The sequence below is a fragment of the Pristis pectinata genome, chromosome 14 (genome assembly GCF_009764475.1).
Source record: "Pristis pectinata isolate sPriPec2 chromosome 14, sPriPec2.1.pri, whole genome shotgun sequence".
NCBI classification, from domain to species: domain Eukaryota; kingdom Metazoa; phylum Chordata; class Chondrichthyes; order Rhinopristiformes; family Pristidae; genus Pristis; species Pristis pectinata.
Window position 1 is genome coordinate 49,206,327 of NC_067418.1, and position 25,498 is coordinate 49,231,824.

Here is a 25,498-nt window from a genome sequence, read left to right on the forward strand (position 1 = left end):
GTGGCCGAGCCTGAGAGTGATCGAGCAGCACTTCAGGAGAAGGCGAGGACCATTCGTAAGCACATGTTCATTGGTAAAGCCGGCACTGACGCCCAGCTCTGACTTGCCTGTGAACAGGCGGTGTGAGCCGCTTGCTGCAGTCCGTGTGGGCTTAGGTTGCGAGGTCCCTTATCTGACCCAGCAGGGTCGGGGAAATGAAGGAATGGCATTCCCAAAGAGCCAGTCCTTCTGGGAGGAGGGTGCAGGCATGGGAGGTGCCGAGGTAGGAAGTAGAGTAGCCTTCTTCAGCTCTCTCTCCTGCCTGTTCCATTCACCGCTTTTGGTTCTCCAAACTCTAACGGCCTCGGATGTAAAATTAACGACTGGCTGAGCTTCAGTTCCAACTTTTACCAATGTCTGAATTTGGAATGTTTATCCCCAATCCCCCCCCCCCCCACCTCCCCACACACATTACTTCTGAAGAACCAGATCCACATATTAGACCCTGCCTCTTGATCCTAGATCCCATCAGATAATTGTCTCTCCAATCCTCCACTTCCCTTCAATACCATAAAACTTGGATCAAGGCACTACTTACATTTCTGAATTCCAGGAAATGCAACCCCACTTTGTGCGTGCGTGCGTGCATGCATGCGTGTGTGTGTGTCCTAATGTAACCATTAGAGTACAGGTCTCATTCAGGTGAGTCCACACCTCACTCCCATCCAAGCCATAGAACACTACAGCACAGAAAACAGGCCATTCGGCCCTTCTAGTCTGTGCCGAAACCTTATTCCACTAGTCCCATTGCCCTGCACTCGGTCCATAACTCTCCAGACCTCTCCCCTCCATATATCTATCCAATTTATTCTTAAAACTTAAGAGTGAGCCCTCATTTACCACGTCAGATGGCAGCTCGTTCCACACCCGCCACTCTCTGAGTGAAGTAGTTCCCCCTAAACCTTTCACCCTAAAGCCATGTCCTCTCGTACTTATCTCTCTTAATCTAGGTGGAAAGAGCCTACTCGCATTAACTCTGTCTATACCCCTCATAATTTTGTAAACCTCTATCAAATCTCCCCTCATTCTTCTGCGCTCCAAGGAATAAAGTCCTAACCTGTTCAGTCTTTCCATTAACTCAACTCCTGAAGACGCGGCAACATTCTAGTAAATCTCCTCTGCACTCTTTCAATCTTACTGATATCCTTCCTATAGTTAGGTGACCAGAACTGCATGCAATACTGCAAATTTGGCCTCACCAATGACTTATACAACCTCACCATAACATCCCAACTCCTGTACTCAATACTTTGATTTATGAATGCCAGGATGCCAAAAGCCTTCTTTACAACCCTGTCTACCTGTGACGCCACTTTAGGGAATTATGTATCTGAACTCCCAGATCCCTTTGTTCCTCCGCACTCCTCAGTGCCCTACCATTTACTGTGTATGTCCTACCTTGACTTGTCCTTCCAAAATGCAACACCTCACACTTGTCGGCATTAAATCCCATCTGCCATTTTCTGGCCCATTCTTCCATTTGGTTCAAATCCCTCTGCAAGCTTTGAAAGCCTTCCTCGCTGTCCACAACGCCTCCAATCTTAGTGTCATCAGCAAACTTGCTGACCCAATTTACCACATTATCATCTAGATCATTGATATAGACAACAAACAACAATAACCCCAGCACAGATCCCTGAGGCACACCACTAGTCACAGGCCTCCAGTCTGAGAAACAATCATCCACAACCACTCTGTCTTCTCCCACACAGCCAATTTCGAATCCAGTTTCCAACCTCTCCATGGATACCTAGTGTCTGAACCTTCTGAACTAACCTCCCATGTGGGACCTTGTCAAAGGCCTTACTAAAGTCCATGTAGACAACATGCACAGCCTTTCCTTCATCTACATTTTTGGTAACCTCCTCGAAAAACTCTACAAGATTCGTTAAACACGATCTACCACGCGCAAAGCCATGCTGACTGTCCTTAATCAGCCCTTGGCTGTCCAAATACTTGTATATCCGATCTCTCAGAACACCTTCCAATAATTTACCCACTACTGGTGTCAGGCTCACCGGCCTGTAATTACCTGGTTTACTTTTAGAGCCTTTTTTAAACAATGGAACAACATTAGCTACCCTCCAGTCCTCCGGCACCGCACCCGTGGCTAAGGACATTTTAAATATATCTGCCAGCACCCCTGCAATTTCTACACTAGTCTCTCTCAAGGTCTGAGGAATTATCATGTCAGGCCCTGAGGATTTATCTACCTTTATTTGCCGTAAGGCAGCAAGCAACTCCTCCTCTTTAATCTCTATATGTTCCATGACACTACTGCTTGTTTCCCTTCCTTCCATATCCACTATGCCCATTTCCTGAGTAAATACTGATGCAAAAAAAACTGTCTAAGATCTCCCGCATCTCCTGAGGCTCCACACGTAGACGACCACTCTGATCTTCTAGGGGACCAATTTTGTCCCTTACTATCCTTTTACTCTTAATATACTTGCAGAAACCCTTCGGATTTACCTTCACATTATCTGCCAAAGCAAGCTCATGTCTTCTTTTTGCCTTCCTGATTTCCTCCTTTAGTATTTTCTTACATTTTCTATACTCTTCAAGTACCTTATTTGTTCCTAGTTGCCTATACACCTCTATACACCTGCTGTACCTGCTGTACACCTCTCTCTTTTTCTTAACCAGATCACCAATATCCCTTGAAAACCAAGGTTCCCTATGCTTGTTAACTTTGCCTTTAATCCTGGCAGGAACACGCAAACTCTGCACTCTCAAAATTTCGCCTTTGAAGGCCTTCCACTTACTGAACACACCCTTGCCAGAAAACAACTTATCCCAATCCACTCTTCCTAGATCCTTTCACATTTCCACAATATCTCAATACCATATTCCCACTTTCCCCCCTACCCTTTTGAATCTAGAAATCTACCTGTCTCCTCCTCAAATATGTCCAGTGACTTGGCCTCCGCGCCCCAGTGTAGTGTAGAATTTCAGCACCCAACGTGTGAAGGAATGTGTCCTCATCTCGGCCCTGGATGGCTTATCCTGAGACCGTGACTCTCTATTCCAGACACCCGAGCATCCTCCTTTCTACAAAGGCCCAGTCTGTTGAGCCCCGTCAGAATCTTGTAAGCTTCAGTTAGATCCAGTCTCCTTCTGAGGAGTGCTAGAGAATACGAATCTCATTAACCCCATCTCTCCAATGACAGCCCTGCCACCCCAGGGTCAGCTCGGTGCCCTCCCGCCTGTGGCAAGAACATCCTTAGGTAAGGAACCCAAACAACAGTATTCCAGTGCTCCGGGTGTGGTCTCAGCAAGCCTATGTAAGTGTAACAAGAAATCCTTCCTCCTGTACTCCAGTCCTCTCGCAATGAAGGCCAAAGTACCATTTGCCTTTGTAACTCCTTGCTGCGCCTGTTTGTTGTTGGTGTGTGGTGTATGAGGACACCCAAGTCTCTGAACGCCACTTAATACTTTGCCTTTCTACTTTTGTGATCAAACTGGGAATAACTTTGCGTTTATCCATATTGTACTGCATTTGCCATGTTTTAGCTCACTCACTTAATCTAAGTTGCTTTGAAGCCTCTGTACCCTCCTCACAACCCTACCCAGTTTTGTACTGTTAACAAAATTTCGAACTGTTACATTCTGTTCCCCTGTCCAAATCAGTAATGTGCATTGTGAATTGCTGGGTCCCAGCACTAATCCCCATGGTACTCTATTACTACAGTCTGGCCTACTCTGAAAAAGACCCATTTATTCTCGCTCTGTTTTCTGTCTGGGAACCAATTTTCAAACGATGTGTGTAAGCTTTTATTATGAACATGATCAAAAGCTTTCTAAACATCCAGTACATCATATCCATTGGTTTTCCCTCATCTATTCAATCAGTTACCTCGTCAACCAAATCCAGGAGGTTTGTCAAACAGTTCTCCTTCCAGAGTTCTGTGTTCATTTTGTCTAATCCCATTGAAATTATTCTTGTACCCTGTGACCACATCTTTTATAATAGACTCTAGTGATTTCCCACCGCTGGTGTCAGGCTAGCCAGTCTATAGTTCGTTTTTTCTCTGCCTCCTGTTATAAATACTGGAGTTATATTTGCCACCCTCCAATCTGCAGGAACAATTCCACAATGTATATAACCCTGCAGACCTTCAGGTGAACCTGAGGAATCCTTTACCACAGAAGTCAGTGGACACCAAATTGCGGAATGTATTTAAGGAGATAGCCGGATAGGTACAAAAGAAGTCAGGAGGATATATGGGGAGAAGATAAGATTGGTATTGAGACTGAGTCATGATTGTACTAAATGCTTTGAGTAGGCTTCGATAACGGAAGTTAAACAGGCAACTTGAGCGTTTTACTAAATGAGGGAATATGGTCAACATGGAGGCTGCTGCTAATTTATGCCACCAATCCTCGTGGCGTTTCATGGAAGCTCCAATATTTGTAGCGCTGTGTGTTCTTGTTTATAAAGCTTGCAACAGTCTGGAAGTTAGAGGCAAGTTTTCAGGAGAACAGACTGAGAGTTACTGAAGAGACGAGGAGAAGCACCGAAGTTTCAAAAGTAATGGGTGGTTTCAGGAAAAAAAAGGTTCAAGATGTGTCTCCAGGAGATCCGGTGTGTAGGAAGTGTACTTAGCTGCTTGAATGCCAACTAGGGGGGTCTCCAGGATTGGGGGAGGGGAGGTGGGAGTTAGGTGGGGCACCAGAGGAGCTGAAGGTTTCCTGGATTGTACGTTCCAGGAGATACAGTCATAGAGTCATACGGCTTAGGAACAGGTTCTTTGGCCCACTGATTTTATTCTCCGCAGAGAGGGTCTCACCCACAGCCAGGGAGGTCAGGACAGTAAATAGTTGGCTGTCTGAAAGGTCAGATAGTACAAGAATCTTCCAGATGCCAGCTGGAGTCAGAGACGGGTGGGCAGCTGAAGCAGACACCGTGAGCATGGGGACTGAGCAAGGGGATTGTGAAGGAGGTAGGGTAGTACTTGCAGATGTTTGACAATTGGGGACAGGCACGTGTTTCTGGGGTGGGTCCCACGTGGTGGTACAACACAGTCTGAAGGACGTCACAGAGAGGATGTTGAACATTCTGGGGCCGGGGGGAAGGAGAGGGGCCAGATATCGTGATTCCTGAGGGAACCAACGTCATGGGGTCCTGTAGTGTTGGGGCCCCAGGGCACGTCTATGGTACAATTGGGAAGGGAGTGACTTCGGGGATTACTCCCCGGGGCTGTCCACTGGCGGGGTCAGAACTGGGCCGGTTAATTCATGGCTGAAGAGGGAGGACTGCAGTCGGCGGGGCCATTGGTACGGGACTGGTACGGTCCTCACACTCACCATGGTGGGGAGGCAGTCAGGAGGCTACTCCCACCTCAGCAATGACACTGTGTCCATCTGACTCCAATACTTCCCAGCTGGGACCTTGCATCTGCCAGCTCCCCTGACATCTGCCCACATGAAATCCTTTGCTCTGGCACCAGGAAGGTCACATCGTGCTTTTGGTTACAGGAAGCCCTGCTTAAATGCCCTTGGTTACTGATTTCCCCCGTGACCAATGCATTTCTACATTCCCTCCCCTGTATATTGACAAAGGTCCCAAGAAGCCAGGCTGGGAATATGGCTTCCTTCAGACACTCAGCTAGCTGTCTGGGGGAGAAGGGAAGCGCTGCACAAATGTGCCTCCCTTCTACCTTGCCTGATAGACCATTCATTCAGTCTGCCTTCAGCAGTCCCTCAGAAGCGAGGGTGACCTGCTTCCATTCCAAACCAATGGGACAACCAAAGACACTTCCCCAGATGGGGCGGGCGGGTGGACAGGTGGTTTGTGAGGTGGTGCGCTCCTTCAGCCGATTATGCTGGGCTTCTGTGCTCCTGACGTTAACCTGGAGGTTCTCAATACCACCCTGAATGCTCCCTCTCCATCCTAAGTGATTGTGGGTGAGAGGTTTCCGGGGGTCAGTGGAGGATGTTGCATTTCTTCAAGGAGGCTCCGAGCACGTCCTTGAATCTTTTCCTCTGTCTGCCTGGTAACCTCTGGATTACTTCTGTGGCTGAGGTGTGACCACCCACTGGAACATGGTGTCCACTGAGAGCGCAGCCCCAATTAAAGCTCAGAAACCCAGCTCAAGCAGCTGGAGACACTTCCCGCACCTGTGGTTCTGCCAGATGCATGGATTATCTGAGAGCATGATGGGTGTGTCCACATCAGTCCCTGAGGCCTGCCATTGGTCATCACACTCCTGGCCCTGGCCAATAAAGCACTCGACACAGCTCTTAAGAAATTTTTAAAGATCTGTTAGGTTAAATGTGGAAAAAAAACCCTCTTAGAAATTGAAAGACATCTATACTGAAGCAGTAAAACCTTTACTATACTCACTGGAATTTAATATCTTAATGATCTAAAACACAATGGTTTTAGAGATTGTCAACAGGGAAAAATGAGTAGTTTTATAAATCCGACTGAGCTTTAGCTAACAATCCGCAGAACTGTGTTCCTTCTGTATCGTGGAGTTTTGTGTTCGGCTTGCGATCTGATCTCTGGTGTTCTTCCATTCTCTGGGTGGGCTGGACTGCAGATAGAACATAGAACAGTACAGCAAAGAACAGGCCCTTCGGCCCACAATGTTGTGCCGACATAGCTATTCCTTCCTACCTACAGAATGCCCATATCTCTCTATTTTCTCACATTCATGTGCCCATCCAAGCACCCAGTGAATTTGCCTCCACCACCGTATCAGGCAATGCATTCCAGGCATCCACCACTCTCTGAGTAAAAAAAACCTACCCCTCACGTCTCTTCTGAACCTACCCCCGCTCACCTTAAATGCATGCCCTCTGGTATTGGATCGCTCAATAATGGGAAAAAGATATTGCTTGTCCACCCTATCTCTGCCCCTCATAATTTTATACACTTCCAACAGATCACCCCTCAGCCTCTGCCGCTCCAGAGAAAAGAGCCCAAGTTTGTCCAGCCTCTCCTGACAGCACTGTGCTGGACTGGCCTATGTTCTATCTGCAGTTCAGTCCACCAACAGCATGGAAGAACACCAGAGGTCAGATGTCTGACCTGTCTTGCAACTGCCCTCGAAGGGTTTCGTGGGGTGGTTGTCATGTCGTGAGGGTGCTTGCGGTGTCATTGGGGGAAAGAATTTTATTTGGTATCTAAACCTTGCTCAGGGAGGATTTTGCTTAAGATACTGGAGAAGGGATTGTCCTCTGTGTCTGACCCACCTCAAAACTAGCTTTCTGGTGAGACAAAACTGGGGCAACGTTCCCGTTTTCCCCGTCCTGAGCGAGGAGGAGGTATTCTGTTTATAACCGGTAACGTACCTTCTCTGGGTGTGTTTGAGGGGAGAGTGAAGGCAGAGCCGTGTTCTCCCCGATTCAAGCAGAAAAATGGGGGAAAGGGCGGAGGTTCGGGCCGCATCTGAGGGAAGTGGAACGGAGCAAAGACCCTTCATCAGAAAAAAACTTCCCTTCGAAGGATCCGCGCCCTGAAGAACAAGCGATTCTGCAGATGCTGGAATCTGAAGCAACACACACACACACACACACACACACACACACACACACAATGCTGGAGGGACTCAGCAGGTCAGGCAGCATCTACGGAGAGGAATAAATAGTTGACAATGTTTCGGGCTGAGACCCTTCATCAGCACTGGAGAGGAAGAGGGCAGAAGGCCGGCTTTCTTATCCTGACCTCCCTATTCCCGGCTTCCTCTCCAGTCCTGATGAAGGGTCTCGGCCCGAAACGTCGACTGTTTATTTCCTTCCATAGATGCTGCCTGACCTGCTGAGTCCCTCCAACATTGTGTGTGTGTTCACCCCAAAGCATTAACCCTGTTCATCTTCCCACAGATGTGGCCTATCCTGCTGAGTGGACAGGGAAACAGCACAGAAACAGGCCCGTCGGCCCACAGTGTCTGTGCCGACCATACCAATTAATACTAATCCCACCTGCCTGTTCCCATCCCTGTCTAAATGTCTCTGAAATGTTGCTCTCCACCACCTCCCCCGCCGGCATGTTCCAGGCACCTACCACTCTCTGTGTTTAAACAAAAATAAAACTTGCCTTGTAAATCTCCTTTAAACTTTCCCCCTCACCTTAAAACTATGCCCTCTAGTGATGATGATTTCCAGCATTTCTTGCTTTTACTTCGGATTTCCGGCACCTGCAGTTTTTATTTTGATTATCTCTCCCTGATCAAGCTGCACCTCTCCTGTGGCTGCTTGCTGCAACAGTGTAGAGTGGACTTCATCATCAAACTGTCCCTTGCTGTATGACAAACACGACGACACTGGAGGAACTCAGCAGGCCAGGCAGCATCCGTGGAGAAAAGCAGGCGGTCAACGTTTCGGGTCAGGACCCTTCTTCAGGACTGAAGATAGGAAAAGGGGGAAGCCCGATATATAGGAGGGAAAAGCAGAGCAGTGATAGGTGGACAGAAGAGGGGAGGCGGGGTGGGCACAGGGTGGTGATAGGTAGATGCAGGTAAGAGACAGTGATGGGCAGGTGCGGGGAGGAGGGGAGAGCAGATCCACCGGGGGACGGGTCGAAGGTAAGGAGAGAGAGGGGGAAAAAAAGGAGAGGCTAGGAAAGGGAAGAAGAGAAGAAACATGGTGGGGGGGGGGTTGTTGTGGGGAAAGGGAGTGGGGATTACCTAAAGTGGGAGAATTCAATGTTCAGGCACATAGTGGAGGAGCTGGAGAGCAGAGGAGATCACAGAGGGGGAGCAGTGAGAGAGGGAGTCACGAAGCTCCCATCGAAGAGAGGGAGAAAACTTCTTCAGGGTTGGCATCCTTGAAGAGACTTCGCAGTGGAGCAGTAATACTGGAGAAACAGAGGGCTGCAGGTGCCAGAAATCCAAAGTAAAAGCAAAAAATGCTTTTACTAGCGGGCACAGTTTTAAGGTGAGGGGGAAAGTTTATTTGCAATGCAAGTTTTATTTTTGTTTAAACACAGAGAGTGGTTTAAACGGGCCAGTGGTTAGGTGTGCCCAGGAACAAAGGTGCTCGCAAAGACCAATCCGGGTGGTCCAGCAAGGACAAAGGTGTTCACCTAATGGGTGGGGTGGAGCCAGACCTTGATTGACAGTGGTGTCGCTTTCGGCCATGTGCTCAATGGTGTCATCCCAGTCAGAGGGGTCAGTGTTGTCACAGTAACATGACAGCCATGACCTTTCACACTACACTCCACCCCTCGAAAGCTACATCACTCGCCATCAAGGGAATAACTAGAACTAAACTGAGAAATATACATCCGGGTGCAGTAGTAATGGAAGGCAGAAGTGGCTCCAAGCGCAGCACAAAATACAGATAGCTATAACAATTAAAACGAGGGTAGTGGCCCAGTGGATGACAGTTGCCCACCATCCCCCCAGTGACCCAAACGGCCCATGAGCTGTCGTGGTGGAGGAGCTGGTCCCTCGCTTTTTGAATTTTGGCCACCGAGTCCTGAATGTGAGCAGCCAGGTCCGTGATGTTGCTGGACACATCTGGGATAAAGGTGCAGCCCTCCTTCCCGACTGGTTCTGAGGGCCATACGGTTCTGAGGGGCCATCAGCCTGACGGCAGCCAGCTCTGCTGCCGTCTGTATCAGGGCATACTTAGTACGTTGCAGTGACAGTTTCTGTTCATCAGCCACTGTCTGGAGCACGCTGGTCATCTTGATGACTTCTCGGGTTAGTCGGGCTGTGCCATATGTGGGGAAGGCAATCATCCAGATCCTTTCCGCCTTCGTGATGGCTCTTTTGTGCCGGTGGTCGAAGTATGCTGGGTCCTCCCCGAGGTCGTCGAGTGCATGAATATAGGGCACCACAAACACTGGGAAGCAGCAACCGTACCAGCTCATGGGGAGCCACGGGTAGGCACGGTGCCCGCAGACCCAGTGGGTGCCATTCAAGGTCCAGGGAGCTCCCAGCTTAGCGGCGCCGCTGGCGGTGGTCACTGTGGCCCCTGGGTACCAGTTGCTCTTGCAGTCACTGTAGCCGACTGGGAAGGTGCAAGTGTGGTCATTTTGGTGTCTGCACCAACATTCCCTCGGCTGACTGGATGGCTGCGGGGTGACTCTGAGGGTCAGGACTTGGGTTGAGGTCAAATGGTAAGAAGGGAAATACCAGCTCCTGAAGCACCCACCCCATCGGGAATCACTGGACGAAATGTGCTGTAGTGGTGAGGGGAATGGTGGGGAACTGCCATCCAGCTTCCCCAAAACCAATATGCTGAACCCGACAGGTGCAAAAAGTCTGTGTAAACAGTTCATTCGAAGATCATCCGGGGAAGCTGTGTTAGTGGTAGAGCTTAACCAGCGTGTGCTGGGGTTCGGACTCAAGTCCCACAGTCCGATTTATTAGACGTGCTGGCGAATTCATAAGCAGCTCTGTGCCCTTGGATCTTCTGCCAGAGGCTCCATTCGGTGCCTGTCTCACTGGCCGAGACCTGCAATTCAAAAGGGACACCTGCCTGGTGGGGAGCAAGTGGCTGTGCTTGTTCCGCAGCTCGCTTTGCTGTTTCAAAAGCGGCCTGTTGTTTGGGTCCCCATAAGAACGTGGCTTTTTAACGAGAGATTAAGCCGTGGCAAATAGTGGGGCTATGAATATCTAAATCTACCACTGCACGCCAAGGCTTGTTCGGGCGCCCCGCAATGGCCTCAAGTGATATCTCGGTGTCCCCCGGCACTCTGTACTGTCAGCTACAGATGACCTTGGAGGGAGGGGGAACAACAACTGGTTTGCATTTGGCTGCCACAACCATGACTGTAGCCTGTGCGACCCCGAACATAAACATACCCCGGTTAGTATAAAGGGACTGTCCCTTTAAGGCATTGATCCCGAGGATGCACTCAGGCGAGTTTGCTATCAGCACTGTTACGGGTCAAAGGGGTTGGTTCCTGATGGCCATGCAGACTGTGACCTCCTTCGTGGGCAAAAGGGAACCCCCCCAACCCCTCTATCTGCATCTGAGCCCCCGTCCACACGGCAGGGTTACCCAGGACGATGGTGTGTTGGGCACCCATGTCGATGAGTGCCATCCACCTCTGTATGTTCCCCCTTCCCCAATGTACAGCGACTGGTATGTGTGGCCTCAGGTCTCCCAGACAGGAGAGGACAGTGGAACAAATGTGCCGGGGCCCCTGTGGGAGGGGGGTAGGGGTCTGCCACCCCATGGGTGAAGGTTCCTGCGGGCAGAGATGGGCTATTTCCTGTCTCAGCGGGTCCCGGAGCTCAGCCTTGAGGGCAGGAGGGACTGCTTCGAGTGGGGGAGGGACAGAGGCAGTGTCGTCGGGGGCAGCCTGTGTGGCCTGGAAGTTGGGGGCGCCCCCTGTGTCGGGCTTGATCCCAGGGTGGTTGTGGGTTTTCCCCTGGCCAGATGTCCCCCTGCACTGCTCTTTCCAGAGCGCCTGAATGGCGGAGGTCGGGATCCCATCTGTGCTGGCACGGTCCACCCCTGCGCGCAGCGGGTCCAAGAATAGCCATTTGCGTGTAAAACGGGGGGTTGTGTCTCCAGCCCTCGTCTTTGCCCTACGGACCTGGGTGGGCTTCCCCCACTGCAAGAACTCTAGCCCTTCCAGGAAGGTGATGGCGTCCCGCATGGTCTTCCCATTAGCCGGTCCCATGAGGGGCAGGACCACTGGCTTCAAATCGGGGCGCGCGGTGGTGACCAGGTATCCCGTTAGCGCTCTGGTCACCCTGGTGGTTTCTAACAACCCACGATCACTGGGCCCCTCATAGATGCCGGTCACCCATATAAGTCCCATTCGAGGAGGGTAGGGTACCGGACCCTCACTGTGGTCACTACCCGACCCCACAGGGTAGTGTTGTTCCCAGCCCCTCCCAGTGGCGCCCGCAGTTGGTCTGTTGGTCGGACAAGTTCCCTAGGGCACTCGCTTCCTGGTGAGAGAGGCTCACGTTGGGGCCCCCCTCATCCCACAGTCGGAGCAGCCATGTAGCCAGGTGCTCACCCGGCCGCTGGCGGTACCAATCCGCCAGTTGGGTCAGCTCCTTGTTGGAGAAATCTCAGGTCTCCATGGTCTCGGAGGGGCCTGTGCACTCTCCCCTGCGGTGGCCTCATCCCCGTTCCCCTCCCTTTCGTGGCAGACCTGGGACTGTGTTTGGATGGGTCAAGCCTGCAGGGGTACATGGGGTGGAGGGTGTGCGTGACGGGGCCCCTGCTCTTCGGGCACCCCCTCCTCGTCTGTATCCATCCATATATCCCCATTCCCCCAACCATGCGTCCAGCTTGTCGCTGCGCCGGACCAGGGCTCGAATACTTAATGGGTCTGGCTGCGTGCCAGACCGGCGAGCTGCTTGTACCTGCTGCATTTGGATCAGCTTGCAGGCGACCTCAGTCCCTCTGGCCTCGAGGTCATTGGCTTGGGTCTGGGCAGTCTGGACTGCCTGCTGCAGCACACAGCAGCGCTGCTGGAGCTCCTTTATCTCCACGTCTTTCTGGAGACATGTCTTCTGCATCTGGCTAGTAATCCCAGCTTGGCGTCTCAGGAAGGACGCAAGCAGCCAGAAGGCATCCCTTTGACTCCCTTTGGCCCTGGGGCACCCCGACTTCTGGAGGAGGGCAACAACATGGTGCCCCAGTTGCTCACCATGTGGATCTAACTGCTCGGCCCAGTCCACTGGCTTACTGTGGTCTGCCAGCACACTGGCCAAGCTCCCAAATCCCTCTCTCTCTCATCAATTCAACCAGGAATTCCCTCCTCAGTGCCTGTACTAGCCTTCTTCCCCTTGTTCCAAAACATCCTCCCCGCGTCTGTGTTCAGCCAAGACCTTTAAGACCCTGCTTGCAGCGCCAAATGTTGTGAGAAAAGGTTCTTTCGGGTCTTAAAGGCAGAGGGCTTCAGACACAAGTCTTTGTACTTTAAAAAGGAGAATTTTATTTACAAAGACAGACGCAGCAACAATGGAAAGGAATGAATGCACACTCGCACACTCTCAAGCAGGAGATCGCAAACGTGAAGGGAATCGCAACAGGGGTGAGGTGCGCACACACACAAAAAAAATAACTGGTTACAAATGCTCAAGGAATAAACAATACAATGTTTGGACACCCTGATTCTGGACAAAATTGGCTCTTTGGTCTCAGGAGTCCTTAACTAACTTACCTCAACATCTTCTGAGAGACAGAGAGAGAGAACCAAACATGCAGCAATTTTATACTGCTGGGGGGCTGGGTGGTCCAGCGAGGACAAAGGTGTTTTAAATGGGCCAATGGTTAGGTGTGCCCAGGAACAAAGGTGCTCGCAAAGACCAATCCGAGTGGTCCAGCAAGGACAAAGGTGTTTACCTAATGGGTGGGGTGGAGGCAGACCTTGATTGACAGTGGTTTCACTTTCGGCCATATGCTCAATGGTGTCATCCCAGCCAGAGGGGTGTGTGTTGTCACACCATGTGACAGCCATGACCTTTCACACTACAGATATAGACAGAGTTAATGCAAGTAGGCTCTTTCCACCCAGATTAGGAGAGAGAAGTACGAGAGGACATGGCTTTAGGGTGAAAGGGGAAAGGTTTAGGGGGAACATTAGGGAGGAACTTCTTCACTCAGAGAGTGGTGGGAGTGTGGAACGAGCTGCCATCTGACGTGGTAAATGTGGGATCACTCTTAAGTTTTAAGAATAAATTGGATAGATATATGGAGGAGAGAGGTCTGGAGGGTTATCAACTGGGTGCAGGTCAATGGGACTAGCACAATAAAGTTTTGGCACAGACTAGAAAGGCCGAATGACCTGTTTTCTGTGCTGTAGCATTCTATCCCCTATCCCCTTTGTTCAATCATGGTCACCAGAAGGGAATCTGGGAAACCTGCTGGCGTAGGTACAACACCCTCACACAAAAGCAGCCGATTCTAGCTCGGCAATTACAAAGTACGAGCCGTTTTGCTAACCAATAGAGATCAAGGTGTTGAGATCTCATTAAAGAGAGGCTCGGGCTCCACCGGATAAATGGTTCTCACCCAGCCTGTGCTGTAGCTTTCCTGAGCATCTGACAGAATGGCGCAGACAGGATCCTCAGTGCTGGATTGTGAGTGGCCTTCCTTTCAGTCTAAAGCTGACTCTTGTTCGACAGATCTGCGCCGGATGACAGCAGGTTTTATCGGAATGGCAGTGTCCATCATCCTGTTTGGCTGGATCATCGGGATCCTGGGCTGCTGCAAGGACCACGACCTGATGCAGTATGTGGCTGGCCTGCTGTTCCTCATGGGAGGTGAGAGAATCAGTCTCCACACAATGGGTGCAGCTCCACCACTAGGGACATGGAGAGGTCGCTGTAACCATCCCAATCAAACTGAGGGAGGTATCCTTGCACTGACTGTGGGATCTCAATCCCTGTCTCTTGGGAGATACCCGTACCCTGGTCCCTTGTCTGTCTCCCTCCGGGGAGACATCCAATGAACCTCAGTCTCTTGGGGCAACACCGGTATCTGATTGGGATCCTTCCCATTCTGGGATGACAATCAGTGTGCTTAAGACACACCCAATGTCACTGAGGTATTATTACTGTACTTGGCCAAACAAAAGTGCTTCAACAAACCGAATTTGATAGTGAGCGGCAACACGAGATAATCAGGGACACGAGGGAGGTGGCAGTTGCTGGAATTTGGAGCAGAAATCAAACTGCTCGAGGAACTCAGCAGGTCAGGCAGCATCTGTGAAGGCAGAGGGATAGTCGACGTTTTGGGTCGAGACCGAGAGTGTGGAGGGGAGATGGCCGGTATAAAGAGGCTAGAAGGTGATGTGTGGAGACACGAGAGGTTTTAGTGCACGTCTTAGCTCTGGAGAGTGGGATAGCTGGAGAGGGGAGCTCCAAAGCCCAGGACACAGGCTACGCTACCAGGAGCGGGGATGAACATCGGGACTGCTCAAGAGGCTAGCACTGAGCAGTCGGAAGAGGTCGCACAAACGGATAGAATTGGGGGCATGGAAAGGTTTAACATGAAGACACAAAGCAAGAGCACAACCCATTGGGATGGTGCTGCCTCCTAGGGGAGCAATCCCATTCCCCCTAGCCCTGCAGATGAATCTCCCTCACATCTCCATCAACTCCACTTCGTTCTCCTGCTACCCACCTTGGCTGATTTACAGCGGCCAATTAACCAGAGATGTGGGAGGGAACTGGAGTGCCTGGAGGAAACCCACACGGTCACAGGGAGAGAACGTGCACACTCCACCTGGACAGCGGGAAAGATCAGGAGTGGAGAATGGGAATGGGGGATATGGGGCTGAGTTTGGAGAGTGGTTGTGAGGGGTAGGAGGGCAGGGAGTTTGCTGGTTCATTAGAGCAGAGGTGACATGAGCTCTGGGGAGCAGAGGAGGATCCGGCGCATTGTGGGAGGACGCCGGTGAGGGTGTGCGGCCAAAATGTCTGCATCGACCTCGGGCGGAGAGAGGGGCAGAGTCGGGGTGTCAGAGTGGCTTGCTTCACCCTGCCCAAGGTTCCCGCTCTTCCATTACTGAGAGGCAAGCACAGCGATGGTTCTGGAGGCGGTGGGAGGGTTCCGATGCAGGGGCGGGGGCCGGGTGGAGGTGTTGAGGTGGGGGCAGGGTGGAAGGGGTTTCGAAGGGATGGGGTTAGAGGGAGAGGTGGAGGTCAGAGAAGGGTGGGGTGGGTTGGGGGTCAGAGGGATGGAGGAGCAGGGTGGGGGTATTGAGGTATCTGGAGGGAGAGCCAGTCATTCAGTCTGGAGGAGGTGGAGAGAGAGGTGGGTGTGGTGGCCTTGCTGGAGGGGTGGCATGAATCCCGGCAGGATGTCTGGGGGCAGTGTGTCTCTTTGGAGGGTGGGGGGGGGGGGGGAAAAGAGTCTGGGGATGCTGTGTGTCTGTCAGGGGTGGTTTGTGCCTGGGGGGTGGGGTCTCCCTCTGGGGGCAGGGTCCGAGGGTGGGGGGGTGGTCTCTCCCAGGACAGTGTCCCTCTCTGGGGGTGTCTCTCCGGGGTCGGTCTCTCCAGGGGCGGGGTCTGTAGGGGTGGGGTGTCCCTCAGGGGCCAGTCTCTCTCCAGAGGTGTTCTCTCTGTGGGGGCAGGTCCGGGGGCGGTCTCTCTCCGGGCGGCATCCAGGGCCGGGGGGGGGGGGGGGGAGGTGGTGGTGGTCTCTCTCCGGGCGGCGTCCCGGGCCGGGGGGGGAGGTGGTGGTGGTCTCTCTCCGGGCGGCGTCCAGGGGCGGTGTCCAGGTCCGGGGGGGGGGGGGGGGGGTCTCTCTCTCTCTGGGTGGTGCCCGGGATCGGTGTCTCTCTGTGGGGGAGAACCAGCCATTCTCTCCGCTCTCTCTCCAGGATGGTGTCCTGAGGCGGGGCCCGGGTCGGGCTCTCTGGGGTGGTCTCTCTCTCCGGTGTGGTGTCCAGGGGGGTGGTCTCTCTCTGTGGGGCGAGGACCAGCCATTCTTTCTGCTCGTACCTCCGGGGCGGGGTCCGGGGGCTGTGTCCGGGGCGGGGTCCGGGGGGCTGTGTCCGGGGGGCCGGGTCCGGGGGCTGTGTCCGGGGGGCCGGGTCCGGGGTCCGGGGGCTGTGTCCGGGGGGCCGGGTCCGGGGTCCGGGGGCTGTGTCCGGGGGGCCGGGTCCGGGGTCCGGGGGCTGTGTCCGGGGGGCCGGGTCCGGGGTCCGGGGGCTGTGTCCGGGGGGCCGGGTCCGGGGTCCGGGGGCTGTGTCCGGGGGGCCGGGTCCGGGGGCTGTGTCCGGGGGGCCGGGTCCGGGGTCCGGGGGCTGTGTCCGGGGGGCCGGGTCCGGGGTCCGGGGGCCGGGTCCGGGGGGCCGGGTCCGGGGGCTGTGTCCGGGGGGCCGGGTCCGGGGTCCGGGGGCTGTGTCCGGGGGGCCGGGTCCGGGGTCCGGGGGCGGTGTCCGGGGGGCCGGGTCCGGGGGCTGTGTCCGGGGGGCCGGGTCCGGGGGCTGTGTCCGGGGGGCCGGGTCCGGGGGCTGTGTCCGGGGGTCCGGGGGCTGTGTCCGGGGGTCCGGGGGCTGTGTCCGGGGTCCGGGGTCCGGGGGCTGTGTCCGGGGGGCCGGGTCCGGGGTCCGGGGGGCCGGGTCCGGGGGGCCGGGTCCGGGGTCTCTCTCTGGGCGAGGACCAGTCATTCTCTCCGCTCTCCCCCCGCCAGGCACCTGCTGCATCATCTCCCTCTGCACCTGCGTGGCCGGCATCAACTTCGAGCTGTCCCGCTTCCCTCGGCACATGTACGGCCTGCCCGAGGACATCAGCCACGGCTACGGCTGGTCCATGTTCTGTGCGTGGGGCGGCCTGGGACTCACGCTGCTGGCGGGCTTCCTCTGCACCCTGGCCCCGTCCCTCAGCTCGCCGCACACGGCCGTCCAGAAAGCGCGGGTGGAGAACGGCACCATGTGACCCCCGGGGGAAGGCTCGGACCAGGTGACCGAGCATCACGTGACACGGAGATCACATGACCACGGACTCGGCAGACCGCCCAGTGCCAATCACCCGGGAGGCGCGGTGAGACATCTCTAAATACTGCCTCACTCAGCAGTTTTATTGAATGTAATTTAGTAGAATGACTTGTGATAAAGAGCGTTCACACATGTAAAAAAAACTTCAAGAAAACATCTTTTATTCCCCCCCCCCCCACTAATGCATTGAAATCTCACGCCCCCTTGTACAAATTTCGATGCTACTCGCAGGGTCCGAGGAACGACCGACGCCTCACCCCTTGCAGATCATTGCTGCCCTCTCCTACCCCGCAGCCTTGACGGAGGCAAAAAGGTGCTGAGGGGAGGGCGGCGGGACTGGTCAGCCCAGGGTAGTACTTTGTAAAGTGTGCATCTATTTGTACAAATACCGAGACATCTTTTTTTCCACTTGTACAGAATCCCGCCGCTGTAAATCGCTCTGCCGTCTACCCATTTGACTCATTTTTTGGTTAGATCTTTAACACAGTTGGAAATGCATTTTTTATAATAAAACTCATTAAAAATTCAAATAAAACAAGCTGCAGGACCTTGTGGAGTGCAGCTCACTCTGCAGCCCGTTCTCCACTTCCTTCACAGGGCTGAGTCTGGGTGACCGGAGCCTCAGTCGTGGTAGGTGTCGGTCATGCCCGGTTGTGCAGCTGGTAATCACTTCTGTACTGTCGTGGAGTGCATAGAGCTGGAGGAGGGGGGGGGGGGGGGGGGTGTGGGGAGTGGGGAGAAGAGCAGTCTGACCAAGATCAGGGTAAATCAGGACCCAGTTCACTCATGTTATCCAAGGGAAATTGCTGACACTACCTGCTGTCGTTTTAGTCCAACATATCTTGCACACATCCAACAGCCCAGATAAATGTGTAGATTATTTAGCAAATGTGCCCAACCATTTTATTATAAAGGAAATAAAGCATCAGTGGTCAAACAAATACCACTTTTCATCTTTCCTTCCAGTCGGTTGAAAGTTCACGTGCATTTGCAATGGTAAAACAGCAGGGCCACCAACGATGTGTCCAACTCAACTGTTTATTCGCTCGTCAGATGTATAGCTGGTACCTGCCCTTGTGGGCAAGGCTCCCTGTGAGCCCTGCATTGCAGGAACTGTGAAGTTACTGGTACCAAGGTCTTAAGGCAGCACGGCTCCATATCAGGGCAGTGAGGGGCGGGGTTCCGTCCGAGCCCGGGCCTCGATTTTAAACATCCACCAACGATTATCGGCGGGAAGAACAGCACTTTCCCCAAACCATCAAACTGCAAGACGGGAATGTAGCATGGCTGATGCTTCACGGGCTGAATCACGATGACAGGCTCAAGTGGGACCAGCCAACTGTGTTGGGGGAAGCGGCGGCAATGATTTGTAGTGGAAACTGTGGGGGCAATGGACAACGAGCAATGAAAGGGGCTTCAGAGGAAGGTAGGGAATGGTAACGTGAGATTCTGGGGGGGGGGGGGACGGCAAGTTTAGGAACCCCAGGGAATGTTTGTAAATGGTAACGTTGGGCTCTGAAGGGGGAATGGATTGGACATGTGTGACGTCGGATTCTGATGGGGGTTTGGGAATGGTTAACGTCGGATCTGAGGGGGGAGTGTGAATGGGTAACGTCGGATCTGAGGGGAATGGGTAATATTGGGGCCATAGAAAGGATTTGAAATGGGTAAAATGTGGGTTGGGTAATATTGGAGGCTGCGTGGAGGGAATGGGCTTTTATGCGCCATGTGATTGCCCTTTTTTTTTCCAGTTTAATTTTCAATGGGTGCATGTTGAAACCAATAGAATCTTTAAAAAAAGAATTCAGAATCGAGTCAGGTTCTTCCATTCCATCCAACCGGTTTGACTTTGAATGAATTGCCAAGAGTCACAGTCGGGCTAACACCTCCTCCAAAGGCCCCGTGTAACGGGAGTTAATGAGGCCACAGGAGGGAAGCAGGTCACACAAGTTACACCTGGGCACGGAAGGGTGGGGGAGAATTGCTAAATAAATTTCCTCCTGTGCCCTGCACCGTATACAAGGCCCAGGCAGAATAGAAGTGGTTTGGCCCCTTGCGCGGTTCGTGTACTCTTTAGTAGCGCTGCCCCTCCACCTTCCCCTGACACCTCATCAACAACGCTGAAGCGTCTTCACTGATCACACCTTAGACAAAAAACTTTTCAGTCGCTGTTCCAACTCCTCCCTCTGCCTTGGGTTAACAGGTTAACCCCAGTGCGAGGAAGGGGGTGGGGTGGGGGAGAATCACCACCACCACACTGCTGTCTCGTTTCCTGCCCCCCCCCCCCCCATCTGCTGCACCCTTGTCCATGGTGTCACATCATTTCTTAAGGAAGCATGCAGCCCTGGGATGTGCGATTTGTGTACTGTATTAAACTCCAGTGCAGTGCTACATGTGTTTGGTACAATGTAAAATATTGTGATGTCCATTTTAGATGTATTGTTTATAGCCAAGGACCGAGTAAGAAAGAAAGTGATTTTATCAGGGGGTGTTTGAACTTGTAATATACACACACTAAGCATTCAGTTGGTCGATAATAAAATTAATTACAAGATGGTGGTTTGCAGCTTTATTCTGGTTAAAACTGCCGCTGTGAACATTCGTTGGGCTGTGTGGGAAGCTGGGTTCAGGGCCGATTGAGCTTGAGTTCCAGACAGGGGTGGATCCCTCCCTCGTCCTGGCTGAGCTCCCTCCTAGGCTGTTACCACATCCCTGAAGCCTCAGGTGTCAGTACTGCTTCCCTTTGGTTACTGCAGGCTCACACATTGAAGCCCTCTTCCATGGCCAAACCTCGCCGAGGGCACAAATGATCTCCTCCCTGGCTAGCAGGCCAAGGACCATGACCCCAGCCAAGGTGACCGGGACTCGAGACTAAAGGCATAGCCACACAGCATGGCAACAGCCCACAGAGTCCGTGCCAAACCATCCCTTTACACTAACCCTACCCCCTCATTGTATCCTTCCCACATTCCCATCAATTCTACCGCTCGCCTCCACATAGGGGCATTACAGTTGCCACAGCAACTGGGGATGTGAGAGGAAACTGGAGCACCGGGGGGGGGGGGGGGGGGGGGAGGAAGGGGCGCAAACCCATGTGGTCACAGGGAGAGTGTGTGAACGCCGCACAGACAGCACCAGAAGTCGGGACTGAGGCAGCACCTCCGCCAGCTGTGCCAGCCCATGGACATTGGAATGTAGGGGCATGGTTGGCAGGGAGTCCAGAGGTTGCCAATTGAACTGTTAACATTGGAAAGGGTACAGGGAGTTTTTATTTGGGGGGGGGGGAACCAGATTTTGAGGGGGGGCAGTATAGTTTAAGATGTGAGCAGCTCAGCATTGGATTGTGTAGGAGGGTTTAGGGTGGGGCAATGGTGACTGTGATGAAGGTGGGAGCCCAGGGCCGGTTAGGGCAACATGGACAGTACTGTTGGAACAGCTGTGGGAGCCCACTCCAGAGCTGTACCTTATCAAGTGATGGACAAGCTACAACAAGTATTCTAGATGCAGTGAGGAACAGGCAGACTTGAAACACAAGGTCAAAGGATTAGTCTCACACAAGCATCACACCTCCCTGGTCTCCGGTACACGAACCTGTTGCAGTCTTGGGCTGGGAATACAGGCATGTACCCTGCTTCCAGACCCCACACCTATAACCAACAAACAGATTCCAAGGTATTCAGTCTGCAGTGAGATCAGTGCCGCTGTAAGTGTTTACTGAGGGCCAGGGGATGTGTTCCTATTATGTGTGAACACTGTCTAAAACTGAAAGATTCCTGTTACGTCACACCACAGACCTTGCTTTGTAACATCACATCAGGTGTTCACACCGACACTCCTTTTCACACGCAACTCTAAAATAACAATCTTACAGCTCGGACCGTTCAGCCCATCATGCCCTGCCAGCTCCTTGTAACCTAATTCAGTCCCCGATCACGGCATTTTCCTCAGAGTCCTGCAAACTAGTGCTTTACGGGCGAGATGGACAGAAGCTGCCAACTGTGGGAGTGGTAGGGGCCCTGGAGGGCATGCCATGCTTCCCCCACCCCATCCCCTCCACTGAATCCCTAAACCACAAGATATATCAATGGACACAGAAAAATGCAATGCAGCCATTAGTAAGGCAGAAACAGAATCCAGGCAGCAGAGAGGAGAGAGAACACAGTCCACCTTATAAGTGGACATAGCAGTTTGTGTCAATGGATTGTGGAAAGGGTTAAACAAAAAAAGGACAGAGTAATAATCCCAGGGAGAAGGGATTTTAAAAACCCCAAAACAAACTGGACAGAAGAGGCAGGTATGGGAGACACAATGTGCACTGAATCAGAGGATTCACTACTGTAACAGCACAAAGAGTAGAGCAGATTAAAGTACTGGAACACCTAGGCAACAGCAATCATAACATGTCTTACGATAAAGTAAAAAGATGACGAAAGGTTGATAGACTGGAGAAGAGCTGACCCCAAGGGGCTAAGAAATGACCTGGAAAATTAAACACAAGGTGGCAAGCAATGACACAGAACGGCAAAGGGAAACATTTAAAACAGAGTCCAGGATCAAAATATATTCCACGACGAACAAGGGCAACCTAACAACTACTGAAACATGACGGATTAAAAAGGGAAGGAGAAGCATGACAAATAAGCAGATAGAGTACAGAGGTTAGAAGACAAGTTGATAATCATTTAGTACAAAGGATATACAAAATTAAATTATCAAGTAATGAAAACAAAACCCAAATTGTAAATCACAGGACGGTTGGGCTGTGAACTGCAATAAAGAACACTCAGGATAAAATCGCTGAAGTAAGAAATCATAGAAACTTACACCTAGGCCTTCCAGCCCATCTTTGTTCATGCTGGTCAATAAGGGACTTTGAGTCCTGTAATATTTAATATCACTTTATATCGCTATTTAGCATGGAAACATCAGAGGACACGACACCAAAAAATGAGATTAGAAGTCATATAACTGCCTTTAAAATGGAGAAATGTTAAATAAGCGAACTCAGAAATAAAAACTGCACCTGCACATTAAAAGAAACCTAAGTCGTCAAAGCACTATTACACATATTTGATAATCCGTTACATAAAGGAGTTGTGTCAAAGTATGGCAGATAGCCATATTTAAAACAGGAGATAGAGCATATCCAGCAAACTACAAAGCAGTCAGCTTAACAGCAGCAGTAATAAAGAAGAAAATAGTAAATAAAGAACAAAATCTTGCTCAATAGACCTGTAAAATTCTTGGGAGATAGTGTGGTAATTGCATTAAGCATGTGGATTTCCAAAGGCCTCTAACAAGATGCCACACAACAACCGAATAATATCAAAGAGTATGGAGTTAGGGGGTCGGAAAAGCCAGCTGGCTGCAAGGCAGAAGCAGAAGAGTAAAGGGCAGCCAGTCAGAGTGGCAGAATGTACTGGGATCAGCGGTGGCACCACCTTTCACCACTTATAGTAATCATTCAAACTTTTAGAATGAAACCACATTTCAAAGTTCATGGACACCACCAACTTGGGGATACGTGGTCCTGCTGGTTGCTTACTGCAGCAAAGTGAAAGACCTCAATATATATTTGTAGAACAGACATGCACAGGCCCCGAATTCTGGTCAGAAAAATGAGGTCAATACTGGGGAAAATAGAAGTTTTTTGTTTAAATGGGAGAAAATGGGGGTGCAAGGAAAAATGCCAGAAAATAATATATCACTGGCAGCAAACCAAGGATGGGGGATGGAAGTGCAGAGACGGTAAACTTGAACTGGGCCCCCTTTCGGCTACAGTTGGAGTACTGGGTGCAATGGTTGTCAGATTTATTAAAGTTGACTGGAGACTACCAAACAAACATTTCCAATCAAACCAGAAATGCCACTTTGATGCCTCTCCCACATCCAAAATGAGGAGACAGAGGGGAAGCCGCAGGGATTTAAAATTACAGAAGGTTTTGATGACATTCCCCCTTGTGGGTGGGTGGGTGGGTGGGGAAGAGCAAAGCCAGAGGCCATCAGTTCAAGTTAGTCACTGATTTATCAAATTTGATAATGAAGAAGAAACATCTGTGGCCAGAGAGTGGAGAGAGTGTGGAACTCATTACAAGAGGTGGTGGTTGGGACAAGCTGTAAAGTTGTAAGGAGAGGCTAGGCAAGTACAAGGACAAATGTGCAGATTATACACATGTTGGGAGGAGGTTGGGGGGGGGGGGGGGGGGGCAGCAAGAAGGCAGCTCGGGCCAGCACTGAATGGTGGGACCAAGTGACCTGTGTCAGTACTGAACAGATCGAGGAAATCCTGAACAGAGCCCCATGGAATCCTGAAAGTCAGACCCTGGGACCCAGGCCAACAAAACCCACACCTGTGGATCCTGGTCACAAGGGTGTTGTGTGAAAAGGTTCTTTTGGAATCCTAAAGATTGAGGGCTCTGGACACAGGCTTTGGATTTTAAAAATAGTTTAATCATAAGGCAAACGTGGGGACAGAATGAATGGGAACAGATGCACACTCACGCACACACATGCAGGAGCCCGCGAACGTGAGGGGGAAATCGCAATGAGGATGAGATACACACACACACACACACAATAAACAAGGTACAGCTTATCAAGGGATAATCACTTCAATGCCTTGACCCAAACAAGCATTGGCCCTAACACTCCCTGGAATCTGACTAAGACGCCCCCAAACCACATGGCAGTGCACACTCTTACCAGTGATCTCTGCAGCGTTGTCTCACTATTCCTGGGGAAGTTGAAAGAGACAGACCAGGGGATTGCAACACTCTTTATAGTGCTGGGAGGCTGGGTGGAGCCTGGCCAGGTGATTTAGACAGGCCAATGGTTTGGAGGTCAAAGACAAAGGTGCCTGCCACGGCCAATGGTCAGACAGGTTCAGGGACAAAGGTGCCTCTCCAAAGCCAATCCCTATGCCCACACCTGATGGGTGGGGGTGGAGCCACACCTTGATTGACAGTGGTGTCACTTCCGATCCGAGGAGGAATGCTGTCCTCCGACCAGCAGGGTCAGTGTTGTTACTGTCACGTGACAGCCATGTGCTCTCCTACTACAAAGGGCCATGCAGAGCATCTACCCAAACTCCTCCTGAGAACACGTCACTTCCACTGGTTAATCAGGCACTGCTCCCGACCAGAATCTGGTTCAGGTTAAGGCAGCCCTGCCCCAAAACCAGGACACTGTTGGGGTCAGTACAGCTACCTCCCACCTCGGGGCCTTGTGGATCAAGAGGTTCAAGAACGTTAGTGGTGCCCTCATCGGTGGCCAGGAGGCTGACGAGGGTTAACGCTGCTCTTCCTTGACAAGGGCACTCATAGGAGTTAATGTAATCCACTTGATCAGGAAACCAATGCTGTCCGTGTGAGGGTAATACTGGCCCTAACCTGGTAACCATGGGGGCTTTTATCCCATCCAGCTTCCAGCCAGCAGCGTTAATGCTGAACCTTCCCACGGGGACCAATCAATATCAATGATGTCCAAACATGAAACATTGCAGAGGATGCTCCAACCAACCCCACCCTCCCAACACAAGAGGCTCATTGCCCTCCCCACCTGACTGGACTGATCAGCTTCAATGGGGCAAAGCTGTCCTACAACCAGCCCCTTCCCCTGACCTCCAGACTAGTGGTGCTACCCCACCCACCCTTGAGCAAGAGAAGCCCTCTTCCTTCTCGGACTGGCCTGTGGATATATCCCAGCGAGAGAGCCCCTGCACCCAGGCAGCAAAGCCACCGGCACCTCCAGGTTCCTGTTCAGTGGTGGTGTTCGTGTCCTCCCATACACGTGTCAACCAGCCCCTGGCTGTTATGTTACGTTACGTTACGGAGCTCTAGAAGTGGAGTAGAATGCGTCACCTCAAGCAATCGAGACATGTACCAACTCAGAGGGAACATCCCGGAAAAAGGCATATCACCAGGAAACTGACGGCCGCAATTCCTGCACCGTCCCCAAGCCACGCTAATGGTGGTGGTCACCCCTGCCCCCCAATGGGAGCTTAATGCTGTCACACCCGGAGTGCAGGACTTATTACCACTGTGTACAGGCCAACTCTTGATACCTCACCAACCAGTCTTTGCCCACCAA

General features: G+C 52.0%; 1 protein-coding gene across 1 annotated transcript in view; it reads left to right on the forward strand.

The window, feature by feature from the left end:
• Positions 1-18,110, forward strand: part of tmem276b (transmembrane protein 276b) — a 42,641-nt gene extending 24,531 nt beyond the window's left edge. The window contains exons 3-4 of the mRNA XM_052028987.1: positions 14,091-14,228; positions 17,107-18,110. Of these exons, the coding sequence (XP_051884947.1) occupies positions 14,091-14,228; positions 17,107-17,351 (383 nt within the window). The 3' untranslated portion in view covers positions 17,352-18,110. The remainder of the gene's footprint in view (positions 1-14,090; positions 14,229-17,106) is intronic.
• Positions 18,111-25,498: the final 7,388 nt, after the last annotated feature.